The sequence below is a fragment of the Mesoplodon densirostris genome, chromosome 11 (assembly GCF_025265405.1).
Source record: "Mesoplodon densirostris isolate mMesDen1 chromosome 11, mMesDen1 primary haplotype, whole genome shotgun sequence".
NCBI lineage: Eukaryota > Metazoa > Chordata > Mammalia > Artiodactyla > Ziphiidae > Mesoplodon > Mesoplodon densirostris.
This window is the reverse complement of record NC_082671.1, coordinates 75704182-75725532: the sequence shown is the minus strand read 5'-3', so window position 1 is coordinate 75725532 and position 21351 is coordinate 75704182. Positions and strand designations below refer to the sequence as shown.

General features: G+C 36.9%; 1 protein-coding gene across 3 annotated transcripts in view; it reads right to left on the bottom strand.

The window, feature by feature from the left end:
- The window catches only part of CRY1 (cryptochrome circadian regulator 1), a 97530-nt gene that overhangs the window by 19458 nt on the left and 56721 nt on the right, over window positions 1-21351 (bottom strand). For all 3 annotated transcript variants that reach the window (XM_060112002.1, XM_060112001.1, XM_060112003.1), the window contains exon 2: window positions 15748-15856. In XM_060112002.1, the coding sequence (XP_059967985.1) occupies window positions 15748-15856 (109 nt within the window). The remainder of the gene's footprint in view (window positions 1-15747; window positions 15857-21351) is intronic.

Below are 21351 nucleotides of genomic sequence, written 5' to 3'. Positions count from 1 at the left end.
ACCATCACCCTGATACCAAAAACAGAAAAAGGTATCACAAAAAAGAAAATTATAGACCAATATCACTGATGAACATAGATGCAAAAATCCTCAACAAAATACCAGCAAACTGAATCCAATCATACATGAAAAGGATGATACACCATGATCAAGTGGGATTTATGCCAGGGATGCAAGGATTCTTCAATATACACAAATCAGTCAATGTGACACACTACATTAACAAATTAAGGAATAAAAACCATATGGTCATCTCAATAGATGCAGAAAAAGCTTCTGACAAAATTCAACAGCCATTTATGATAAAAACTCTCCAGAAAATGGGCATAGAGGGAACCTACCTCAACATAGTAAAGGCCATACATGACAAACCCACAGTAAGCATCATATTCAATGGTGAAAAACTGAAACCATTTCCACTAAGATCAGGAACAAGACAAGGATGTCTACTCCCATCACTTTTATTCAACATAGTTTTGGAAGTACTAGCCACAGCAATCAGAGAAGAAAAAGAAATAAAAGGAATACAAATTAGAAAAGAAGAAGTAAAACTGTCACTGTTTGCCAATGACATGATACTATACCTAGAAAATGCTAAAGATGCCACCAGAAAACTACTAGAACTAATCAGTGAATTTGGTAAGGTTTCAGGATACAAAATTAATGCACAGAAATCTCTGGCATTCCTATACAACAACAATGAAAAATCAAAAATAGAAATTAAGGAAACACTCCCATTTACCACAGCAACAAAAAGAATAAAATACCTAGGAATAAACCTGCCTGAGGAGGCAAAAGACTTGTACTCAGAAAACTATAAAACACTGATGAAAGAAATCAAAGATAACATAAACAGATGGAGAAATATACCATGTTCTTGGATTGGAAGAATCAATACTGTGAAAAGGACTATATTACCCAAAGCAATCTACAGATTCAATGCAATCCCTATCAAACTACCAATGGCATTCTTCACAGAATCGGAACAAAAAAATCTTACAATTCGTATGGAAACACAAAAGACCTCGAATAGCCAAAGCAATCTTGAGAAAGAAAAACGGAGTTGGAGGAATCAGGCTCCCTGACTTCAAACTGTACCACAAAGCTACAGTACTCAAGACAGTATGGTACTGGTGCAAAAACAGAAATATAGATCAATGGTACAAGATAGAATGGCCAGAGATAAACCCACATACATATGGGCACCTAATTTACGACAAAGAGAAAAGACAGCCTCTTCAATAAGTGGTGCTGGGAAAACTGGATAGCTACATGTAAAAGAATGAAATTAGAACACTTCCTAACACCATACACAAAAATAAACTCCAAATGGATTAAAGACTTAAATGTAAGAGCAGACACTATAAAACTCGTGGAGGAAAACATAGGAAAAACACTCTTTGACATAAACCACTGCAAGATCTTTTTTGACCTACCTCCTAGAGTAAGGGAAATAAAAACAAAAATAAACAAATGGGACTTAATTAAACTTAAAAGCTTCTGCAAGCAAAGGAAACATAAACAAGACAAAAAGACAACCCTTGGTATGTGAGAGAATATTTGCAAGTGAAACAACAGACAAAGGATTAATCTCCAAAATATACAAACAGCTCATGGAGCTCAATATCAAAAAAACATACAATCCAGTTAAAAAAATGGGCGGAAGACCTAAACAGACATTTCACCAAGGAAGACATACAGATGGCCAAGAGGCACATGACAAGATGCCCAACATCACTAATTATTAGAGAAATGCAAATCAAAACTGCAATGAGGTATCACCACATGCCAGTTAGAATGGCCATTATCAAAAAATTTAGAAACAATAAATGCTGTAAAGGGTGTGGTGAAAAGGGAACCCTCTTGCACTGTTGGTGGGAATGTAAACTGATACAACCACTATGGAACACAGTACAGAGGTTCCTTAAAAAACTAAAAATAGAACTACCATATGACCCAGCAATCCCACTAGTGGGCATATACCCTGAGAAAACTGTAATTCAAAAAGAGACATGTACCACAATGTTTATTGCAGCACTATTTACAATAGCCAGGAAATGGAACCAACCTAAATGTCCATCAACAAATGAATGGATAAAGAAGATATGGCACATATATATAATGGAATATTACTCAGCCATAAAAAATGAAATTGAGTCATTTGTAGTGAGGTGGACTTAGAGACTGTCATGCAGAGTGAAGTCAGAAAGAGAAAAACAAATACTGTATGCTAACACATATATATGGAATTTAAAGAAAAAAAAAGGTACTGATGAACCTAGTTGCAGGGCAGGAATAAAGAGGTAGACACAGAAAATGGACTTGAGGACATGGGGTGGGAAGGTGAAGCTGGGGTGAAATGAGAGTACCATCGACATATATACACTACCAAATGTAAAATAGTTGGCTGGTGAGAAGCAGCAGCATAGCACAGGGAGATTGGCTCAGTGCTTTGCGATGACCTAGAGAGGTGGGATAGGGAGGATGGGAGGGAGGCTCAAGAGGGAGGGGATATGGGGACATGTGTATGCATATGGCTGATTCACTTTGTCATGCAACAGAAACTAACACAGTATTGTGAAGCAATTATACTCCAATAAAGATCTAGTAAAAAAATAATAAAGCACACACAAAAAAGAGTTTTCATTCATATTCCAAGTATTTATTATAATTCTTAGTGTAGGCCAGTTCCTATGCTAGGTTCCTCTCTCCTGGAACTTACTGAGGAACTTACAGAGGTAAATAAATAATTAAATATATAATAACTATTAGAAAAAAAATAGGATGCTATCATAGAGGATATGAGGGTGAGGGAGAGCTGGTAAGTTAATTATCTACTCTTAATTACACTGGCTAGACTTTCAGTAAGTGGTGAAAGTGAATATCCTTGCTTTGCTCCCTATCTTAGGTGTAAAGCATTGTGTCTCACAATTAAGTATGATGTTAGCTATACTTTTTGTGGACAATCTTTACCAAATTGATATTTATCAATTTTCTATTCCTAGTTTGCATATAGTTTGCATAAAGTTTTTAAAAATTATAAATGGGTGTTGACTTCTGTCAAATGATTTTTCTTCATCTACTGAGACAATCATAATACCCTGTCCTTTACTCTATTAATAGGATTGTTTATTATTTTATAATGTTGAACCAACTTTGTATTCTTGAAATAAACCCCACTGATCATGATGTAGTGTTATTTTAAAATATTGCTAAATTCTATTTGTTAATATATTATGGATATCTGAGTGTGTGTTATGGGGGACACTTGGCTATAATTTTTTTTTCTTTCTTAAAAGTTCTTCATCAAGTTTTGGTATGAGTTATGCTGGCCTCATAAACAAGTTCAGTGTCCCCAATATTATCCTCAGTTTTCTGAAAGAGTGTCATAAGACTGGTATTATTTCTTTCTTAAATATGTGGTAGAATTCACAAAAAAAGCCATCTGGGAACTGGAGTTTTACTTATTGGAAGTTTTTTTTTAATTACAAATGCAATTTCTTTAAGAGGGCTATTCAATTTTTCTTTCTCTTTCTTCTGAGAATTTTAGTAAGTTGCACTTTTCAAGAATATTTTTCATTTCATCTTAGTTGTACAATATATTGGTATTATGATGTTTACAATATCCTTTATTATGTTTTTAAAGTTTAGAGACTCTCTGGTGATGTCCCCTTTTTTATTCTTGATTAAGGTAATTTGTGTTTTCTCCCTTTCTGGCCCTGATCAGTATTGCTGGGAGTTTATCAATTTTATTAATCTTTTCAAAAGAAAACTGAACTCTGAATCAATCAGAGTTCAGTCAGTAGACAGAAACCACATTAGTAATTTGAACAGGGAAAATTTAACCTGAAGAATTGTCAGCAAGTAAAAGAAGAAGAGTTAAGGCTATATACTGTCCAATATGGTAGATAACCACTTGCCACTGAAGTGGGTTCTGAGCACTTGAAATGCGGCTAGTTGGAATGGAGATGTGTTATAAGCATAAAATATATAGTGGTTTTCAAAGACTTCATATAAAAAAAGGTTAAAATAGTTTGTCTTGTAATGATTTTATATTGAAAAGATATTTTAGACATACTGTGTTAAATAAAATACATCTAAAAAATTAACTTCACATTTTTTTAAAGGTGGCTATTAGAAAACTTTAAATTACACAAGTAGCTTCTGTTGGCTAGTATTGTTCTAAGGTGTCCAAAAGCAGCTACCACCTCTAAATGGAGGGAAAATAATTAAGCAATGAATTAAGAAAGTTCCCTTTCTTCCCTGCTGCTGAGATTCACACCTCACTGTATGGGGTGTGCTGCCTCAAGAACAACCTTCCCTGTAGGGAAGAAACCTGCCAGAGGGCTAGGGCCAGAGCTGGTTCCTAGGAACAGCCCAGTTGGTAGCTGAGAAACTTCCTGCAGGGTATGGGCTGACTGGAGCTGATCTGTAGAATCCGTCCACTGCCTGGCAGAGAAATTTGCCAGAGGGTGTGAATGAGCTGGAGCTTGTCCAGGAGGGCTACTGAGGTCAGGGCTACTGAGGTAAGTGCTACTGGTCCTCCCACATGCTCATTTGCTGGCTAAGGTGCTAGGAAAAAAAGTATAAAGATGCCAAAAAGAAAGCCCTTTCTCTCCTGCTGTGACCTTACAAAGAACCAACAGCAATTTCTATTGACAAAACCTAAAATCAAGCCAGCCGGCAAAGGAGGAAAATTTACAGCATCCAGCTTCAGTATCACAAAGTAGGGCAAAGAAGGGTGGATTTGGAGCTGAGAGACAAGAAATTGTTTATTCCATGTTTATTTTCTCTATTGTTTGTCTGCTTTCAGTTTCATTGATTTCCATTCCTCTCTTTATTATCTCCTTTCTTCTACTATTGGTTTAATTTGTTCTTTCTCTATTTTTTAAGGTAGAAACTTAGTTCTTTGATTCTTTTCTAGTAGAGTATTGAAAGCTATTAATTTTCCTCTAAGCACTGCTGTAGCTGAATCTCATAAATTTTGATACACCATATTCAAATATGGTATGTCTGATATACCGTATTTCCATTATCATTCAGTTACAAAGATTTGCCATTCTCTTGCTATTCATTTTATTTTAAATTTTATTTATTTTTTATATACTGCAATTTTACTTCAATCGCACAAAGTTAGCCTATAGGAAATTTAAATGAAACAGTATGGTAAAAATAGCAGAGAACCAAAAACTCTAATAAGGAACTACACCTAAAGCATGAAAATTCAACATTCATTACTGTTTCATCAGTTTTGATTGACACTTGATGCCTGCAAATTTTGAAACAAACTTTGAGATCATGATGAAGAGACTTCAGCTATTCTGATTTCTATTCTGAAGAGATTTCAGCACTAGCACTAAGATTTGTACATTCAGTTGGTTTGCAATTCACTTGTTAGCCATTTACATAGTGTATAGTACAGATTTGTCACAGGTCAGCTCACAGTGTTGAAGGAAAGAAGTACCTTCCTGTAATTAGAAAGGATCCCCTAAACTGCACTCAGCTTAAGACATGCAATGTACAAGAGCACAAAAACCATCATAATATTGTGGCTCCAAGGAACATAGTTTTGATAAGGAAAATAACCTAAGCTTCTGTTTCCCATTTTAATTACTGAAATCTCTAACAATGATAAAACTGTCACATAGGACAGTAAATGTATACAGTAATTCAATCAAACTTCTTGGAAAGAACTCATTTTTGCTATTCATTTTAATTCTGTTGAAGTCAGAGAATATTATTCTGTAAGATTTCAGTCTTGAAATTTGTTGATAACTGTTTTGCGACTGAACACATGGTCTATCTTGGTGAATGTTTCATATGCACAAGAAAATAATGTGTATCCTCTAGTTCTTGGGTGTAGTGTTCTACAAATATCAGTTACATCAAATTGATTTCAGTGTTATTCATATCATCCATATCTTTATTTTTGTATATTCTATCAATAAATGAGAGATGTAAAAATCACGAACTATGATTGTGAATTTATTTCTCCCTTTAGTTTTATCAGTTTGAGATTCATGTGTTTTTATGCTATTAATAGATAATACATATTCATGATGGTTATACTTTTTAATACATTTCTTTCCTTCTTTCTTTCTTTTTGGCTGCATTGGGTCTTCATTGCTGCGCGCATGCTTTCTCTAGTTGTGGAAAGCAGGGGCTACTCTTCGTTGTGGTGTCCGGGCTTCTCATTGTGGTGGCTTCTCTTGTTGTGGAACACGGGCTCTAGGTACATGGGCTTCAGTAGTCGTGGCATGCGGGCTCAGTAGTTGTGGCTCACGGGCTCTAGAGTGCAGGTTCAGTAGTTGTGGCGCATGGGCTTAGTTGCTCCACAGCATGTGGCATCTTCCTGGACCAGGGATGGAACCCATGTCCCCTGCCTTGCCAGGCGGATTCTTAACTACTGCACCACGAGGGAAGTCCAGGTTATATATTTTTGATGTGAGACTTTACTCTTCATCTGTGGTAATTTTGTCTTGAATTCTACTTATCTTACTGCTTACAAAGTACATCTTTTTCAGTCTCCTTTATTTCACACTATGTTTCTTCATATTTAAAGTGTCTCTTCGAATCAGCATATAGTTGGTTCTTGCTTGTTTTTTTATGTAGTCTGATAAACTGTCTTTTAAATGGAGAGTTTAAAAAAGACCATTTACATTTAATATAATTATTGATATAGTTGTGTTTAATTTTATCATGTTGGTAAGTTTTCCATTTGCCCATCTCTTCTTTTACTCCTCTGTGCCCCCACCTGCCTTCATTTGAATGAGTAATATTTTTAGTATTCCATTTAAAATTCCTCTATTAACTTTTTAGAAATAGCTCTTTGGGTTATTTTAGATCACAATATGTACTGTTTTCACAGTCTACCTTCAAATAATATATTACAATTGAATAATGTAAGAAGTTACACATACTTCTATTTACCTTCTTCCTACCTTGTGTGATGTTGTTACAGGTTTTATTTCTATGTATGTTTCAAGCCCCACTATATTCATATTATTCCCTACAATTTATCAATATTAGTCGGTTTTAACCTGTCAATGGTCTTTTTAAAGGAAAATAGGATATATTAATATACATAAGTAAAAAAAAAGTGGTCTTTTATATTTACCCATATTTTTAGTGCTCTTCCTTCTTTGGAGATCCTGTCTTTAGCCTAGAATTATTTTCTTTTACCTAGCAGAACTTCCTTTAAAAAATAAATTTATTTATTTATTTTTGGCTGCGTTGGGTCTTCGTTGCTGTGCACGGGCTTTCTCTAGTTGTGGCAAGGGGGGGGCTTTTTGTTGCAGCATGTGGGCTTCTTACTGCAGTGGCTTCTCTTGTTGCGGAGCACAGGCTCTAGGTGCACGGGCTTCAGTAATTGTGGCACATGGACTTCAGTAGTTGTGGCACGTGGGCTCTGTAGTTGTGGCACGCAGGATCTAGACCGCAGGCTCAATCATTGTGGCACAAGGGGTTAGTTGCTCCGAGGCATGTGGGATCTTCCCAGACCAGGGATTGAACCCATGTCCCCTGCATTGGCAGGCAGATTCTTAACCACTGCGCCACCAGGGAAGTCCCCTTTTAATATTTCTTACAGTATAGATCTGATGGAAATAAATTCTCTCTGCATTTGTCTGACTGAAAATGCCTTCATTGTGCCTTCTCTTTTTAAAAAATGAATATTTTTACTATTTCTAGCTTTTTAAAAATGCCATTCCATTGTCTTCTGGACTCTTTTTTTTTTTTTTTTTTAATAAGAAACCATTGAACACTCTTAGTGTGCTTCCCTGAATATGTCTTTTCTTTTCTGGCTGCTTATAAAATTTTCTATCTTTGGTTTTCAGTTAATTGATTATGATGTGGCAGGATGTGATTTCCTTTATGTTTATGTTGTTTGGGGTTTGTTGAGCTTCTTGGCACTGTATGTTGATATCGTCCATCAATTTTGGAAATTCAATTCTCTCTTCAAATATTTTTTTTCTGTCCCAATCTCTCTCTCCCTCTTTTTTCTAGGTCGACAATTATGGATATGTTCGGCCATTTACTACTGTTCCACAAGTCTCAAACACTCTATTCCCTTTTTAAAAACATCTTCCTCTTTGTGCTTCAGCTGGGATACTGACTGTCTTCAACTTCACTGATCTTTTGTTCTGCTCTGTTCAATCTGGATAAACCCAATTAATGAATTTTCATTTCTGATATTGCATGCTTCAGTTCTAGGAGTTTCATTTGGTTTTAATACTTTCCATTTTTGTACTAAAATTACCATCTCTTTACATAGTTTTTCACCTGTTGACTAGATCCTCTACTATCTACAGCATAATTATTGTAAAGTCTTTTCTTTATTCTAATCCCAACATCTGCAACAACTGTGGGACTGGTTCTACTGATGGTTTTTCTTTTACTTGATTGCAAGTTACATAATCCTGCTTCTTCATGTGTCTCATAATTTGTGATCATACAACAATGTTATAAAAGACTAGAAACAGAATAAACAACATTTATCTCTAGAAAAGTGCATAGTCTTTGCTCTGATAGAAGTTGAATTGCTGGAGTCAGTAATTGAGCTGGGTCTGGGCTTTGTTGCTGCTGTAATAAAATTTCATTCACCACTGGCTTCAAATATTTTGAGGGCAGGATTCAGATTTTTCTTCAACATGGCTTGAGATGTGAGTATTGACAAGACTCCAGATGTCTCTCTCTGCTTTACAGCCCAGTCACTAGCTTTACAAACTACTGGACATCTCTCTCTGCTTTGCTGTCTACCCATCAGCTTTACGGTTGCTAAGGACTTCTCTTTGTTTTCTAGCCCTGTCCCCTAATTTTCTACACCTCTGGAGGCATCTTTCTACCCTGATGTCCTATCTCCAGCTTCAGTGAACTGCTACTTTGCACTAAGTGAATGCCCAGTGCACTTCAATGAGGGATCCCTCTCTTCTGCCTCGCCCCAGCCTTTGGCACACTGCCACTGGTACTCCATGAAGGCACTGTAAGAAAGAACTGGAGAGTGGGTGTAAATTTACTCTGTGACTAGGGCTTCTTGAAATTCTAATCTGCCATGTCAGCCCACATATGACCACAAAAAGCTTGCTAAAATTTCAACTGGTTTCACTCTCAACTATGGTAGAATCCCTTCTCTTCCTGCTGTAATTCCAGGGACGTAGCCATGGGTCTCTTCTTTCCCATGAAAGTCTCATCCCTCTATGCAGTTTGGTTTATTTATGTTTCTTTGTGTCATCAACTCTCTAATAGGTTAAAAACAAAGAAACAAAAAACCTATGATATTGTGGCATATTTACTTCCTTCACATTGTTAAGACAGGAATATTGGTCTACTGCAACTTTCTACATCTTAACCAGAGGCGGAAGTCCCTATCTACTCTTCAGCCCCAGTTTTATTTTAAGCAACACGTGGTTAACCTTTCAATAGTAAATATAACAGTAAGTTTGAATGTAGTATTAAAATATTTTCATGTGAAATGAGTGAATATTCACTTTGCAATTTTAGGCACTAAGATTCATATCTGTTTTTGTGTATCACAATTATTTAACCATTCAGAAGGCATAATATGAACCACTAAATGGATGTGCAGTTCTTAAACAGTCACGAGTAATATTGTGAAAATAATTAAGAAACATAAAATTTTTAGAAAACAAAGTTATAGATAACAAACTTCCTGGGAGAAAGCATTTAAAGTAGTATAATTACATTTAAAAACGTTATCTCACAAAATAACCCAAACATAACGGTAAAGCTCTAAAAATTTCCACACATCCATCCATTACCCCTTCCTTTACTCAATGAATCTAGTCTCAGGGTTTTAAACACAATTTATATGTTTAAGGTTCCTAAATTTAGTACAGACTTCTCCCCTGAGCTCTGGACTTGACTCCCACTCAACAAATACATTCAGATATCTAAAAGGCATCTCAAACTTAAAATGTTAAAAAAGGTGAACTCCTGATTTTTCCCTAAACTTGTTCCTCCTATATAGTCTTCCTCATCTCACTAAATGGCAACCCACTGTGTCATTTGCCCAGGCTAAAAACCTAGAAGTCATCCTTGACTCTCAAATACCACATATAAACAAACCCTATAGCCTCTATTTAAAAAATATACCAAAATCCTACCACTTCTCAACACCCCTACTGCTACTCTAGTCCTAGTCACCATCATCTTGTTTCCAAATAACTGCCATGGTCTCCTAATTGATCTTTCTGCTTAAGTCTTTACAGCATTTCCATTCTCCAATATCTATTCTCTACAGTCAGAGTGATTCTTTAAATGTAAGTGAGATCATGTCACTCCCCTACTCAGAAATCTCTCATGGCATCCCATTTCACTCAGAGTAAAAGCCAAAGTCCTTAACATGGTAAAGCCCTGTGATCTGGCTCCTGCAACCTCTCTGACCCTATCTCTTATTTTCACTCACTGTGCTCTGGCTAGAGCACACTGGCCTCCTTCCTTGCTTTTCCTAAATAAGTCATGGCACACTTCCACATCAGGGCCTTTGTAACTGCTGTTCCCTCTGCCTGTGACACTCTTTCCCCAAGCTGCAGTAGCTTAGCAGCTTAAAACAACTGATTAATTCTCCAAGTCTGTCAGTTAACTAGATGGTTCTTCTGTTGGTCTCACCTGGGCTCACTCACAAGCTTGCAATCGGCTGGCAGCTTGGCTGGTGCCAGAGCATCTAAATGACCTCTCTTACACATTTCAGACCTTGGTGCTGGCTGTTGGTTGGCCCACTCTCTCTACACGTGGTCTCCCATAATTTGACATTCTAGCCCAGTCCTTACATGGTACAAGGAGCATTCCACGTGGGCAAAGGTAGAAGCTGCAAGGTCGCTTGAGGCCTAGGATTTAAAACTTGGTATCTCCTTTGGCACTCGGTATCTCCTTTGGCACTTAGTGAAAACAAGATATAAGGCCAACCCAGATTTAAGGGAGAGAGAAAATAAACTCTACCTTTTGATGAACAAGCTGCAAAATTTTGTGAATTCAATATATCACACCCTAGATATCTGCATGGTTCAATCTCTTCATATATTTGCTCAAAGGTTACCTTATCAGTGAGGCCTTCCATGATTCCATATAAAGTAACTATCCTTCCCTCACCTTGGGAGTTTCTATCCCACATTTTATTTGAGCACCTATCACCACCTGACATTGCATATTTACTTATTATTTGTCTGCTTCCCAATATAGTGTAAGCTCCGTGAAGGTAGGAACTTTTTTTTTTTTTTTTTTTTTTTTTTTTTGCGGTATGCGGGCCTCTCACTGTTGTGGCCTCCCCCGTTGCGGAGCACAGGCTCCGGACGCGCAGGCTCCGGACGCGCAGGCTCAGCGGCCATGGCTCACGGGCCCAGCCGCTCCGCGGCATATGGGATCCTCCCAGACCGGGGCACGAACCCGTATCCCCTGCATCGGCAGGCGGACTCTCAACCACTTGCGCCACCAGGGAGGCCCAGGAACTTTTTCTGTTTGGTTCACCAGTATACCCCCAGCACCTTGAACACTGCCATGTACATAGCAGGCACTCAATCAATATCTGTTGAATGAATTATCTTATTCAAATGAGCATGTACCATGAAATAATAAAGCAAGAATCCAAAATGACTCAAAAAGCACAATATAAATTTATGAATGGGGGCCTCCCTGGTGGCGCAAGTGGTTGAGAGTCCGCCTGCCGATGCAGGGGATGCGGGTTCGTGCCCCGGTCTGGGAGGATCCCATGTGCCGCGGAGCGGCTGGGCCCGTGAGCCATGGCCGCTGAGCCTGCGCATCCGGAGCCTGCGCGTCCGGAGCCTGTGCTCCGCAACGGGGGAGGCCACAACAGTGAGAGGCCCGCATACCGCAAAAAAAAAAAAAAAAAAAAAAAAAATTTATGAATGTGAAATGTTAGTGGCTTTATATGTTCTTCTTTGATTTATTCTGTGATTTTGAACAAAACATTTATTATGCTTCAGTGTGTCCATCTATAAAGACTTTAGACACATGTCTCTGTTTCTTGGATATAATGAGAGTGTTTTAAACTGATACTTTAAACTCTTCATAAAAAGTTTCTGCAGGCCCTAGAATATGCGTGGTCTTGGTAGCTTATCACTCTGGCACCAAATGTAGAAGATATAAGATTTAACTGCACAATAATAATAATTTATATAAGACACCTATGATTAATACTGTCATTCAAGTTTTGCCTGGGTTAGTGTATGCTAAGTTTATCATTTCTTCAGTAGAACATGAAAAGAAAAAAAAAGCCATCTTGTCAGCTTATATTAAGTTAGAATTTAACTGAGAAAAATTCTAAGTAGAAAACACATAAGAAAAAACAAGTTTATCCAACACAGGTGTGTGTAAAAATGTGTTTATAAAAATGCTCTGGCCCCATTACTAAATCTACTTAGTATAAACAGAATAAAATGAGTGAATGCTATAGAAGGAAGGTGCACACTAGAGGAGACATCAGTACTGAAATCACTATTTCAACCCCAGTAAACTAAAGGTATTGTTATCAGGTCTAAACCAGTTTTACCTCCAATGTGGGAAGCTGGATCACTTACCTATTAAAGGTCTCACTATCTGCTGTACTAGAATAATAAAATCAGAGACAGTAATGTAAACAAGTCAGCTAGTTACTGACAAAAGAATCTTCCTCCTCAGAGAAACTGGGGGTGTAAGGGTTAGGGGTGAGAAGGAGACCTGCTTTTTATTGTACATACTCTTGGGCTCTTTTTTGGAAACACATGCATATAGTACCTCTAAACAAAAAGTAAAAATAAAAATATCAATACAATAAAAAGAGGAATTAACTCCCTCTATGGTTCAGACATATTAAGTAAATCTGAAAGTTTTCATAAATGACATTTTATATAGACTACTGTATCAGAATACAATAATAAGCACTCTAGGTATATTAAAGTATATTCACATATCCGTATTTTATGGTCCTTGCAGAAACCATTGCCTCTCTGCCAAAGTAACAAGACAGGACATCATCTATATACAGAAGATAGTTTGATCCAATAATATGTTACTTCAGGCAGAAGAAAGCTCAAAATAAAGAACACAAAAGACTTGCTGAGTTAAACCATTTTTTTAAAGCAGGTAAATGTTTTGTTATTTTAAAGGTACTTAAAATCCTCTTAAGATTCATTTTACTTATAACACATGGATTTAGATACGGTTGAGCAGTTATTCACATATACTTTTATACTTGTGAGATGCTGATAAACTATTACCATTGTTTCTGATATCCTTTCTTCTCAGAGCTCTTCCATGTACCTAGGTTAAATTCTGACTCTAAGTAGCTACAGTAATAAGAAAACTTTTATAAAATAAATTTTCACTAGCTACAACTGTTGTATTAGCCAAACTCTATAAACATTAAAAGGTTCTTTCACACTGATGAAAAAAAGGCTAGGTAGTGTTGGTTTGATTCCCAGCACTGCGGATTATTTCATTCAGGAAAAGGGACTGTTTTCTTGTGCATTAGAAGTGGAAACAATGCTATTATAAAAATTTGATGAATCAAACAGCTGCAAGAAAAAAACAGATATACATTAGGAATACTAATGGTAGTAAATAGGAAGGGATAGATTAACAAAGCCAGAAAACTCAGTTTCTGGTCTGAACACTTCCATGAGCTAGCTTTATGATGTAGGTCAGCTCATTTAATCTTCTAGGACTAATTTTTTCATTTGGAAAAAAAAGGGGGAAATAAGATTAGGAGATTTTTAAGATTCTACCAAGTTAAAAACATTACAGTTTTGTAGCATGTCAATTGTTACAGCCTTTTGACTCAGAAAGTCTTATAAGAATTGTCCCACAAATGTAATGGCACATGTGAGCAAAGATTTCTCTTTTGTGAACAAGGATGTTCACTGACAGCATTACTTGTATTAGCAAAAGGCCTGTGTAAAAATAACTAAATGTTCAATAGAAAGCTAATGAAAGAAATTATATCCTCAAAAAATTAAAAATAGAACAGATAATATGGTAATATGATCCAGCAATTCCATTCCTAGGTATTTGTCTGAAGAAAACAAAAACACTAAATCAAACAGATATATGTACCCCAATGTTCATATCAGCATTATTTACAATATCCAATATATGGAAGCAACCTAAGTGCCCTCCAACAGATGACTGGATAAAGATGTACACACACACACACACACACACACAGAGACACTGAAAGATTACTCAGCCATAAAAAAGAACGAAATCTTGCCATTTGTGACAATGTGGATGGACCTTGAGGGCATTATGGTAAGTGAAAATAAGTCAGACAGAGAAAGACAAATACTGTATGTTTTCACTTATATGTGGAATCTAAAAAACAAGCAAACAAATATAACAAAACAGACATAGGCTCACCAGATACAAAGAACAAATTAGTGAGGACTTCCCTGGTGGCGCAGTGGTTAAGAATCCACTTGCCAGTGCAGGGGACACAGGTTCGATCCCTGGTCCGGGAAGATCCCACATGCTGTGGAGCAACTAAGCCCGTGTGCCACAACTACTGAGCATGCACTCTAGAGCCCGTGCTCTTCAAAAAGAGAAGCCACCACAATAGCAGCCTGTACACTGCAACGAAGAGTAGCCCCTGCTCACTGCAACTAGAGAAGGCCTGGGCGTAGCAATAAAAACCCAAAGCAGATAGATAGATAGATAGATAAATAAATAAATTTTTAAAAACCCAAAAAACAAAAAGGAACAAATTAGTGGATACGAGAGGGGAGTGGGGTAGGGGTAGGAGTGAAACTGGTGAAGGGGATTAAGAGGTATAAGCTACCAGTTATAAAATAAATAAGTCACAGGGATATAATATACAGCTCAGGGAATATAGTCAATATTTTATAATAACTTTGCATGGTGAGTAATCTATAAAAATATTGCGTCACTACGTTGTACACCTGAAACTAATATGATATTGTAAGTTAATTATACTTTAATTTAAAAAAAAGAAATTAACAGCATATCTATACAATGCTGTACTATGAAGCCATTTAAAAGACTGAGAAAGTGGGGCTTCCCTGGTGGCACAGTGGTTGAGAGTCTGCCTGCCAATGCGGGGGACACGGGTTCGAGCCCTGGTCTGGGAAGATCCCACATGCCGCGGAGCAACTAGGCCTGTGAGCCACAGCTACTGAGCATGTGCGTCTGGAGCCTGTGCTCCGCAAAGAGAGGCTGTGGCAGTGAGAGGCCCGCGCACCGCGATGAAGAGTGGCTCCCACTCGCCGCAACTGGAGAAAGCCCTTGCACAGAAATGAAGACCCAACACAGCCAAACATAATTAAAAAAAAAAAAAAAACACTGAGAAAGTAACATGGAACAATCTCCAAAATATATGGTTATGTGAATAAAGCATGGCATAGAATGGTATAACATAGCATGTTCTTACCTTGGTTTTAAAAAGGGGGGATGGTTAACATTCACACAAACACAAATATGTGTATATAAACACATACACATATGCATTCTTATTTGTGCAAAGAATATTTCTAATGAATACACAAACTAGTAGTAGTTGTTGCTTCTGAGAGGGGAACTGTCAGTTTAAAGTAGAAGAAAGAAACTTTTCATTGTAAATCATTTTTTTCACTGTCTGATTTTACACTGTGTAACATTTTTATTAAATAGAGAAAATATCCACAATATTTTATTTAAAAGCACTTATATTTCCCATACTTTACCCCAAATACGTGTCTTCTCTGACAAAAGATTATTTTTTTATGCAAAGATTTTTCCAATAACCTTGAAAAGCCTGGGAAACACATCTGCTGGTTGTCCACGAATCACAAACAGACGAGAGTTTAATTTTCGCAGATTGGCATCAAGGTCTTCAAGACATTGAAGCAAAAATCTAGAGAGAGGAAAATATTATTTAAATTCTTCAAAATATATATTTAGAAGACATAAAGTAATGTAAAATCATGTTATTCTAAAATTTGAAATGCCACCCCATCACCTTTTTTACGTCTTATCATCTTATTATTTCCAGCTTATATAGAAATTACTGTTTCCAGAAATCATACTTATAATTTTTTTAAATTACAGCACAAATTTCTCAGTATTTTTTTTTTTTTTTTTTTTTTTTTGCGGTACGCGGGCCTCTCACTGTTGTGGCTTCTCTCGTTGCGGAGCACAGGCTCTGGATGAGCAGGCTCAGCGGCCATGGCTCACAGGCCCAGCCGCTCTGTGGCATGTGGGATCTTCCCGGACCGGGGCATGAACCCGTGTCCCCTGCATCGGCAGGCAGACACTCAACCACTGTGCCACCAGGGAAGCCCTCTCAGTATTTTTTAATAAAGTTCCTAAATTAAATTGCTAACTTTCATTAAATAAGAGTGACTGTTAGCAAAGTTTAATTTGTAAACATAAAAATCATATAAAGAAATAAAGTAGGGACTTCCCTGGTGGTCCAGTAGTTAAGAATCCACCTTCCAACGCAGGGGATGCAGGCTCGATCCCTGGTCGGAGAACTAAGATCCCACATGCTGTGGGGCAACTAAACCTGCACACTTCAACTACTGAGCCTGTGTGCCACAACTAGAAAGCCCGCGTGCCACAACTACAGAGCCCAAGCACCCTGGAGCCCATGCACTGCAACTACAGAGCCCACGTACTCTGGAGCCAGAGCGCCACAACTAGAGAGAAGCCCGTGTGCCACAACTATGACCCAATGCAGCCAAAAATAAATAAATAAATAAATATTTAAAAAAAGAAATAGGGCTTCCTTGGTGGCGCAGTGGTTGAGAGTCCGCCTGCCGATGCAGGGGACATGGGTTCGTGTCCCGGCCCAGGAAGATCCCACATGCCGTGGAGCGGCTGGGCCCGTGAGCCACGGCTGCTGAGCCTGTGTGTCTGGAGCCTGTGCTCTGTGGCGGGAGAGGCCATAGCAGTGAGAGGCCCATGTACCGCAAAGAAGAGAGGAAAAAAAAAAAAAGAAAGAAAGTAATTAAATGAATTAATCTCATTGTTGAAACTTGGTGAAATAAATTCAAGTTCATATAGGAAAGCCACCTTGTAAAATCTAGAACTTTTTCTGCTGGAAGAAAAGGTAACATCCTATTTAATCACTCTGAGCAATCGTAATTATCTATGTATGAGAGAAAGTGTAATGCCCATTTTCAAATTTCTAATATAATTAAAGAAAAAAGAATTTGATAATAAATAGATGTTAAATTATGTGGCATTAACTCTCTGAGTGTAGAGAATGCCAGATTAATTTTTTCAAAAAAGGTTTCATGATGCAGGTGGGGCTATAGATGTTTTTTCAATGAAATAATTATCAGTAAGTCTTTTGCATAATAGATATCTGGGGGAATTCTGGGGCAGAGGCAGAAGACTGCTTACTTTGCATCTTCCATTGGGAAGAAATGGAGCAGTCCACAAGAGCAAATCCAAAAGAGATATCACCCCTGGAAAGTTCAACCTCATTGTTAGCCTCATGTTAATTTTCTCTAATATTTCATCTAGATTCTGTTCCTCTCAGCTGGATATATCTTATTTCCTCTCTACTCTGCTTCTTCTTTGTTTTTCATCTTAAATATCTATCTGCCTTTTCTACAGGTCATGTGCTCTTTCAGAATAATGATTGTGTCTTACTTGTGAGAAGGAGTGGTTAAAATGAATGGAAAGGCGTATTTCAGAACTGCATTGTCCAATATGGTAGCCACTAGGCACATGTAGCCATTTAAATTAATTAAAATTAATAATTCAGTTCCTCAGTCACACGTGCCACATTTCAAGGCCTCTCAAGAGCTACATGTGTGCCTAGTAGCTACCATATTGGACAGCACAGGTGAAGAACACTTCCATCATTGCAGAAAGTTCTACTGGACAGCATTTTTCTAGAAGATTATTCAGAATAGATCATTTTGTTGTCTTTGCCCATTCTGATCCCAGAATTTCACCAAGAAAGTCTTGTTAATTTTCTACAACTGTAGTTATTAGTGACATCAGTATACCTAGTCAAGTTTGATATTCCTTCCCCTTTAGGAATCATCATCTCTACAGGCTTGGGCAGTGCTATACTCATGAGGATGTTAAAGGCATCCCACCATTTCACCTTAGGAAGTCTCACAGTTGACCTTAAACAAATATATACTCACATTTATATTTCACCACACCCCTTTTCTGTCTTGGTTTGGAGTTACCCCCCTAATACCCAATCCCCATCCCAACCCACCACTGCCAATGTGCAAATACTTTGGGGAGAATATTGTTGTTGTTTGTTGTTAGAGCAATATTAAAGTATCTAAGTTTTGTAAAATTATCCATAACTATAAATAACTTATCATGTTCAGTGTAAATGTTTATCGGGAAGCATCTAGTTTTCTGTATTTGCTTGGCAAAAGAAATTTTAGAGCCTGTAGTACTCAGATCAAAAATTAAGAAGTTGAATGAACTAGCAATTTTTAAGTTTTCTTAAATTTAAACAGTACAAAACTAAAATGTCCTGGAAGGATAATCCAAGGCAGAGATAATCCTCATATCTCTTTTGTAGTATTAGTTTCAGTATCTTCTCTACCAGAGCTGGTAGTAAGTAGCAAGAGTTCACCATATTTTACTTTTTTGGTAGAAAAGTTTTTATATAGTACCAGCAGGTCAATGATAGACAACAAGATGGGAAAAGAAAAAAAAAGGATCTTATTCATTTATAAAATGAACAAGTAAGCCTGGATTAGTTAATAATTAGCCCTTTATTTTTCCCTTTCTTGTTCACAAGCTGAATAAGCGTTCTTAATGCTTTTCAATAAATACTCTATGAACCAAACAAACATTGTACAGAATGACGTGGACTGAAGCAATGGAAAAAGTTTTGCAACCATAAAGTTAATTTTGTTTTGGCACTTTATAAAACAAAGGAACAGAAGTTGTATTGCAGTATGATGTTTTTCTCCCATAGATGTTATTGATGGTGTTTTTCTTCCATGGATGTTATTGTTTATATCACTATAATTTCACATAAAGATTGCAGAGATACAGTGGACTCAAATAGGTATTTCAGAAAAGACTTGTGAAGAAAAGAAAAAGAGCAGGATGGAGGAGAACATATCAGTGATGCTGTCCTTCGTTATAAGGCTTTTTGCACTATGACTTTTAAAACTGTTGCATATATTATTTTGATAAAATAAAATTTACTTTGCATATATCTACTTGTTAACTGGAAGGATATTCACCAAGCTATTAATAATAGCTACCCTTGGGGAGAGGGAGTTTGGGGTGGGGGTAAAGAAGAGAGAAACATACACTTCTTTAAAATGTCATAAAAGTTATAAAATTGACAATTAGCATATTCATTCAAAGTAGAACAAAACAGAAATATTATATTTACTGTAAACCTGTTTTAACACATAGTGAACATATTTTCAAAGCAACAGACATACTTCTATGGCATCAATTTTCATGGTTTCTTAGTATTCCACTGCATAGATGTCCCATAATTTAACAATTGATAGCAACAAGTTACTATCCCTCAATCAATCCTGAAAAGTTCTAATTTCCTCATCTGTTAAACTGGAATAGTAACAGGGCCCATATCATACTACTGTTGTGAGAATTAAATAACATATGTGAAGCTCTTAGAACAGTGCCTGACCCATAGTAAGCATGATTATATAACTGTTATTTATTATTTTTTTAGTCTCCTCCTTCCTATCACTTCTATTCGTGCTACAGTAATTCTATCCCTTGTTATCTCTTGCTAGTATTATTTGCTGCAATGCCTTGAAATGGCTCTGCCTACCAACAATCTCTCTCCACTCTTATCCATTTTATACATAATATGAAATCTTCCTGAGGCACACTTTCCTGTAAAAAGGTCTTCAAAAATTCATTCTCTATAGAATAAAGAACAAATTACTTTGTTTGACTAACTTAGGGTTCCAGAGTTCACTTCCTACCATTCCTCTTTCCCTCCCGCCAAACCAAACTACTTCTCTTTTCCCCACACATTCAATCTCCTGGAATTTGCTCCATGCTCTTCCCTCGGCCTGGAGTATCTTTCCCAATACCCATCTCTTTAAGTTCACATTCCACTAATCTTCAGTCTTCCACCTGAAAGTAATTTCTCCATCCCCTAAACCCTCAAAGGACATAACCTCATCCTAGAGAAACTTTCAGATTGTACGTTATATGATAGCTATCATATATAGATCACCTTCTCCTCCTGAAGGATTTCAAATTAAATATCTGTGTCTCACTCCTAACTACACAGTTTTCTTTACCTGTGTTTTGGATTCTACATTTGGCAAACAAATCTCATCACGTGCCTTACACAATTTGTTGAAAAATTCAGAAATAGTAGAAAATAACCTATAGAGTTGTCTTGAACATCTGCTGAAAGGATAGAAAGAGCATAAAATAACTAGTACTTGGTAGATATCATTCAGCAGAAGTTATAATTATTCTCCCTTGGGAAAAATTTATAGTTTTGAAAGAAGTAACATGTATTTTTATATGTAAATACCGGGGCATGACAAAAGAAGATAATGAATTAGTTAATGCCTACATCTATATACATAATCATCTTGAACTCTTAACTTTCTCTGAATGTGACTTTGAGCAAAGGATTGATGAAAATCTTTCCCACAAGGCAAGGCAAATGTGAATATGAATATATATACAACAAGATGCAGTGCAATTAAGACCCTGAATCAACTAATCTCTAAGCATATAATTCTTCCTTGATAATACCATAAAATCTCCAATACACCAAGTTCAAAATATCAACTCATTGACAGGTAAGATTTCTTTTTAGTGCTGAAGGAATAATGTTACTTCAAAGGGTACTCTATAGTCTAACTTTTCATCCTTTACCCTCAACTGGGAAGAGAGTGAGTTCTGCCAGAGTTCAGATTCAATGTGTTTCAGAGAACACAACAATTTCAACCTTTATATATTACGAATGCATGTACCTAAGAACAGGAATCCAACACTGAATGGAATGATTTAATACAATATATTGAAATTGCATAAAGTATTTTTTTTTTGACCCCATCATGCAGCTTGCGGGATCTCAGTTCCCTGACCAGGGACTGACCAGGGCCACGGCAGTGAAAGCCCAGAATCCTAACCACTAGGCCACCAGGGAACTCCCCATAAGGTACAATTTTAATAGGAACTTATTTTCAGACCTTATCCAATTTGGCATGTTTACTGTTTTCTTGAAACCATACCCATTTGAAGGCTCAGTTAATAATGCTATTAACTACATGTAACAGGTTGATTTTTAAATAGGCCAAAGGGTAGTAAAACTCACTACACCCCTCTGCATAATTGTATTGCCCACACAGAAGAACAGTTCTGGTACTATTTAATTACAATACTAATTGCAGCACTTCAAAATAAATT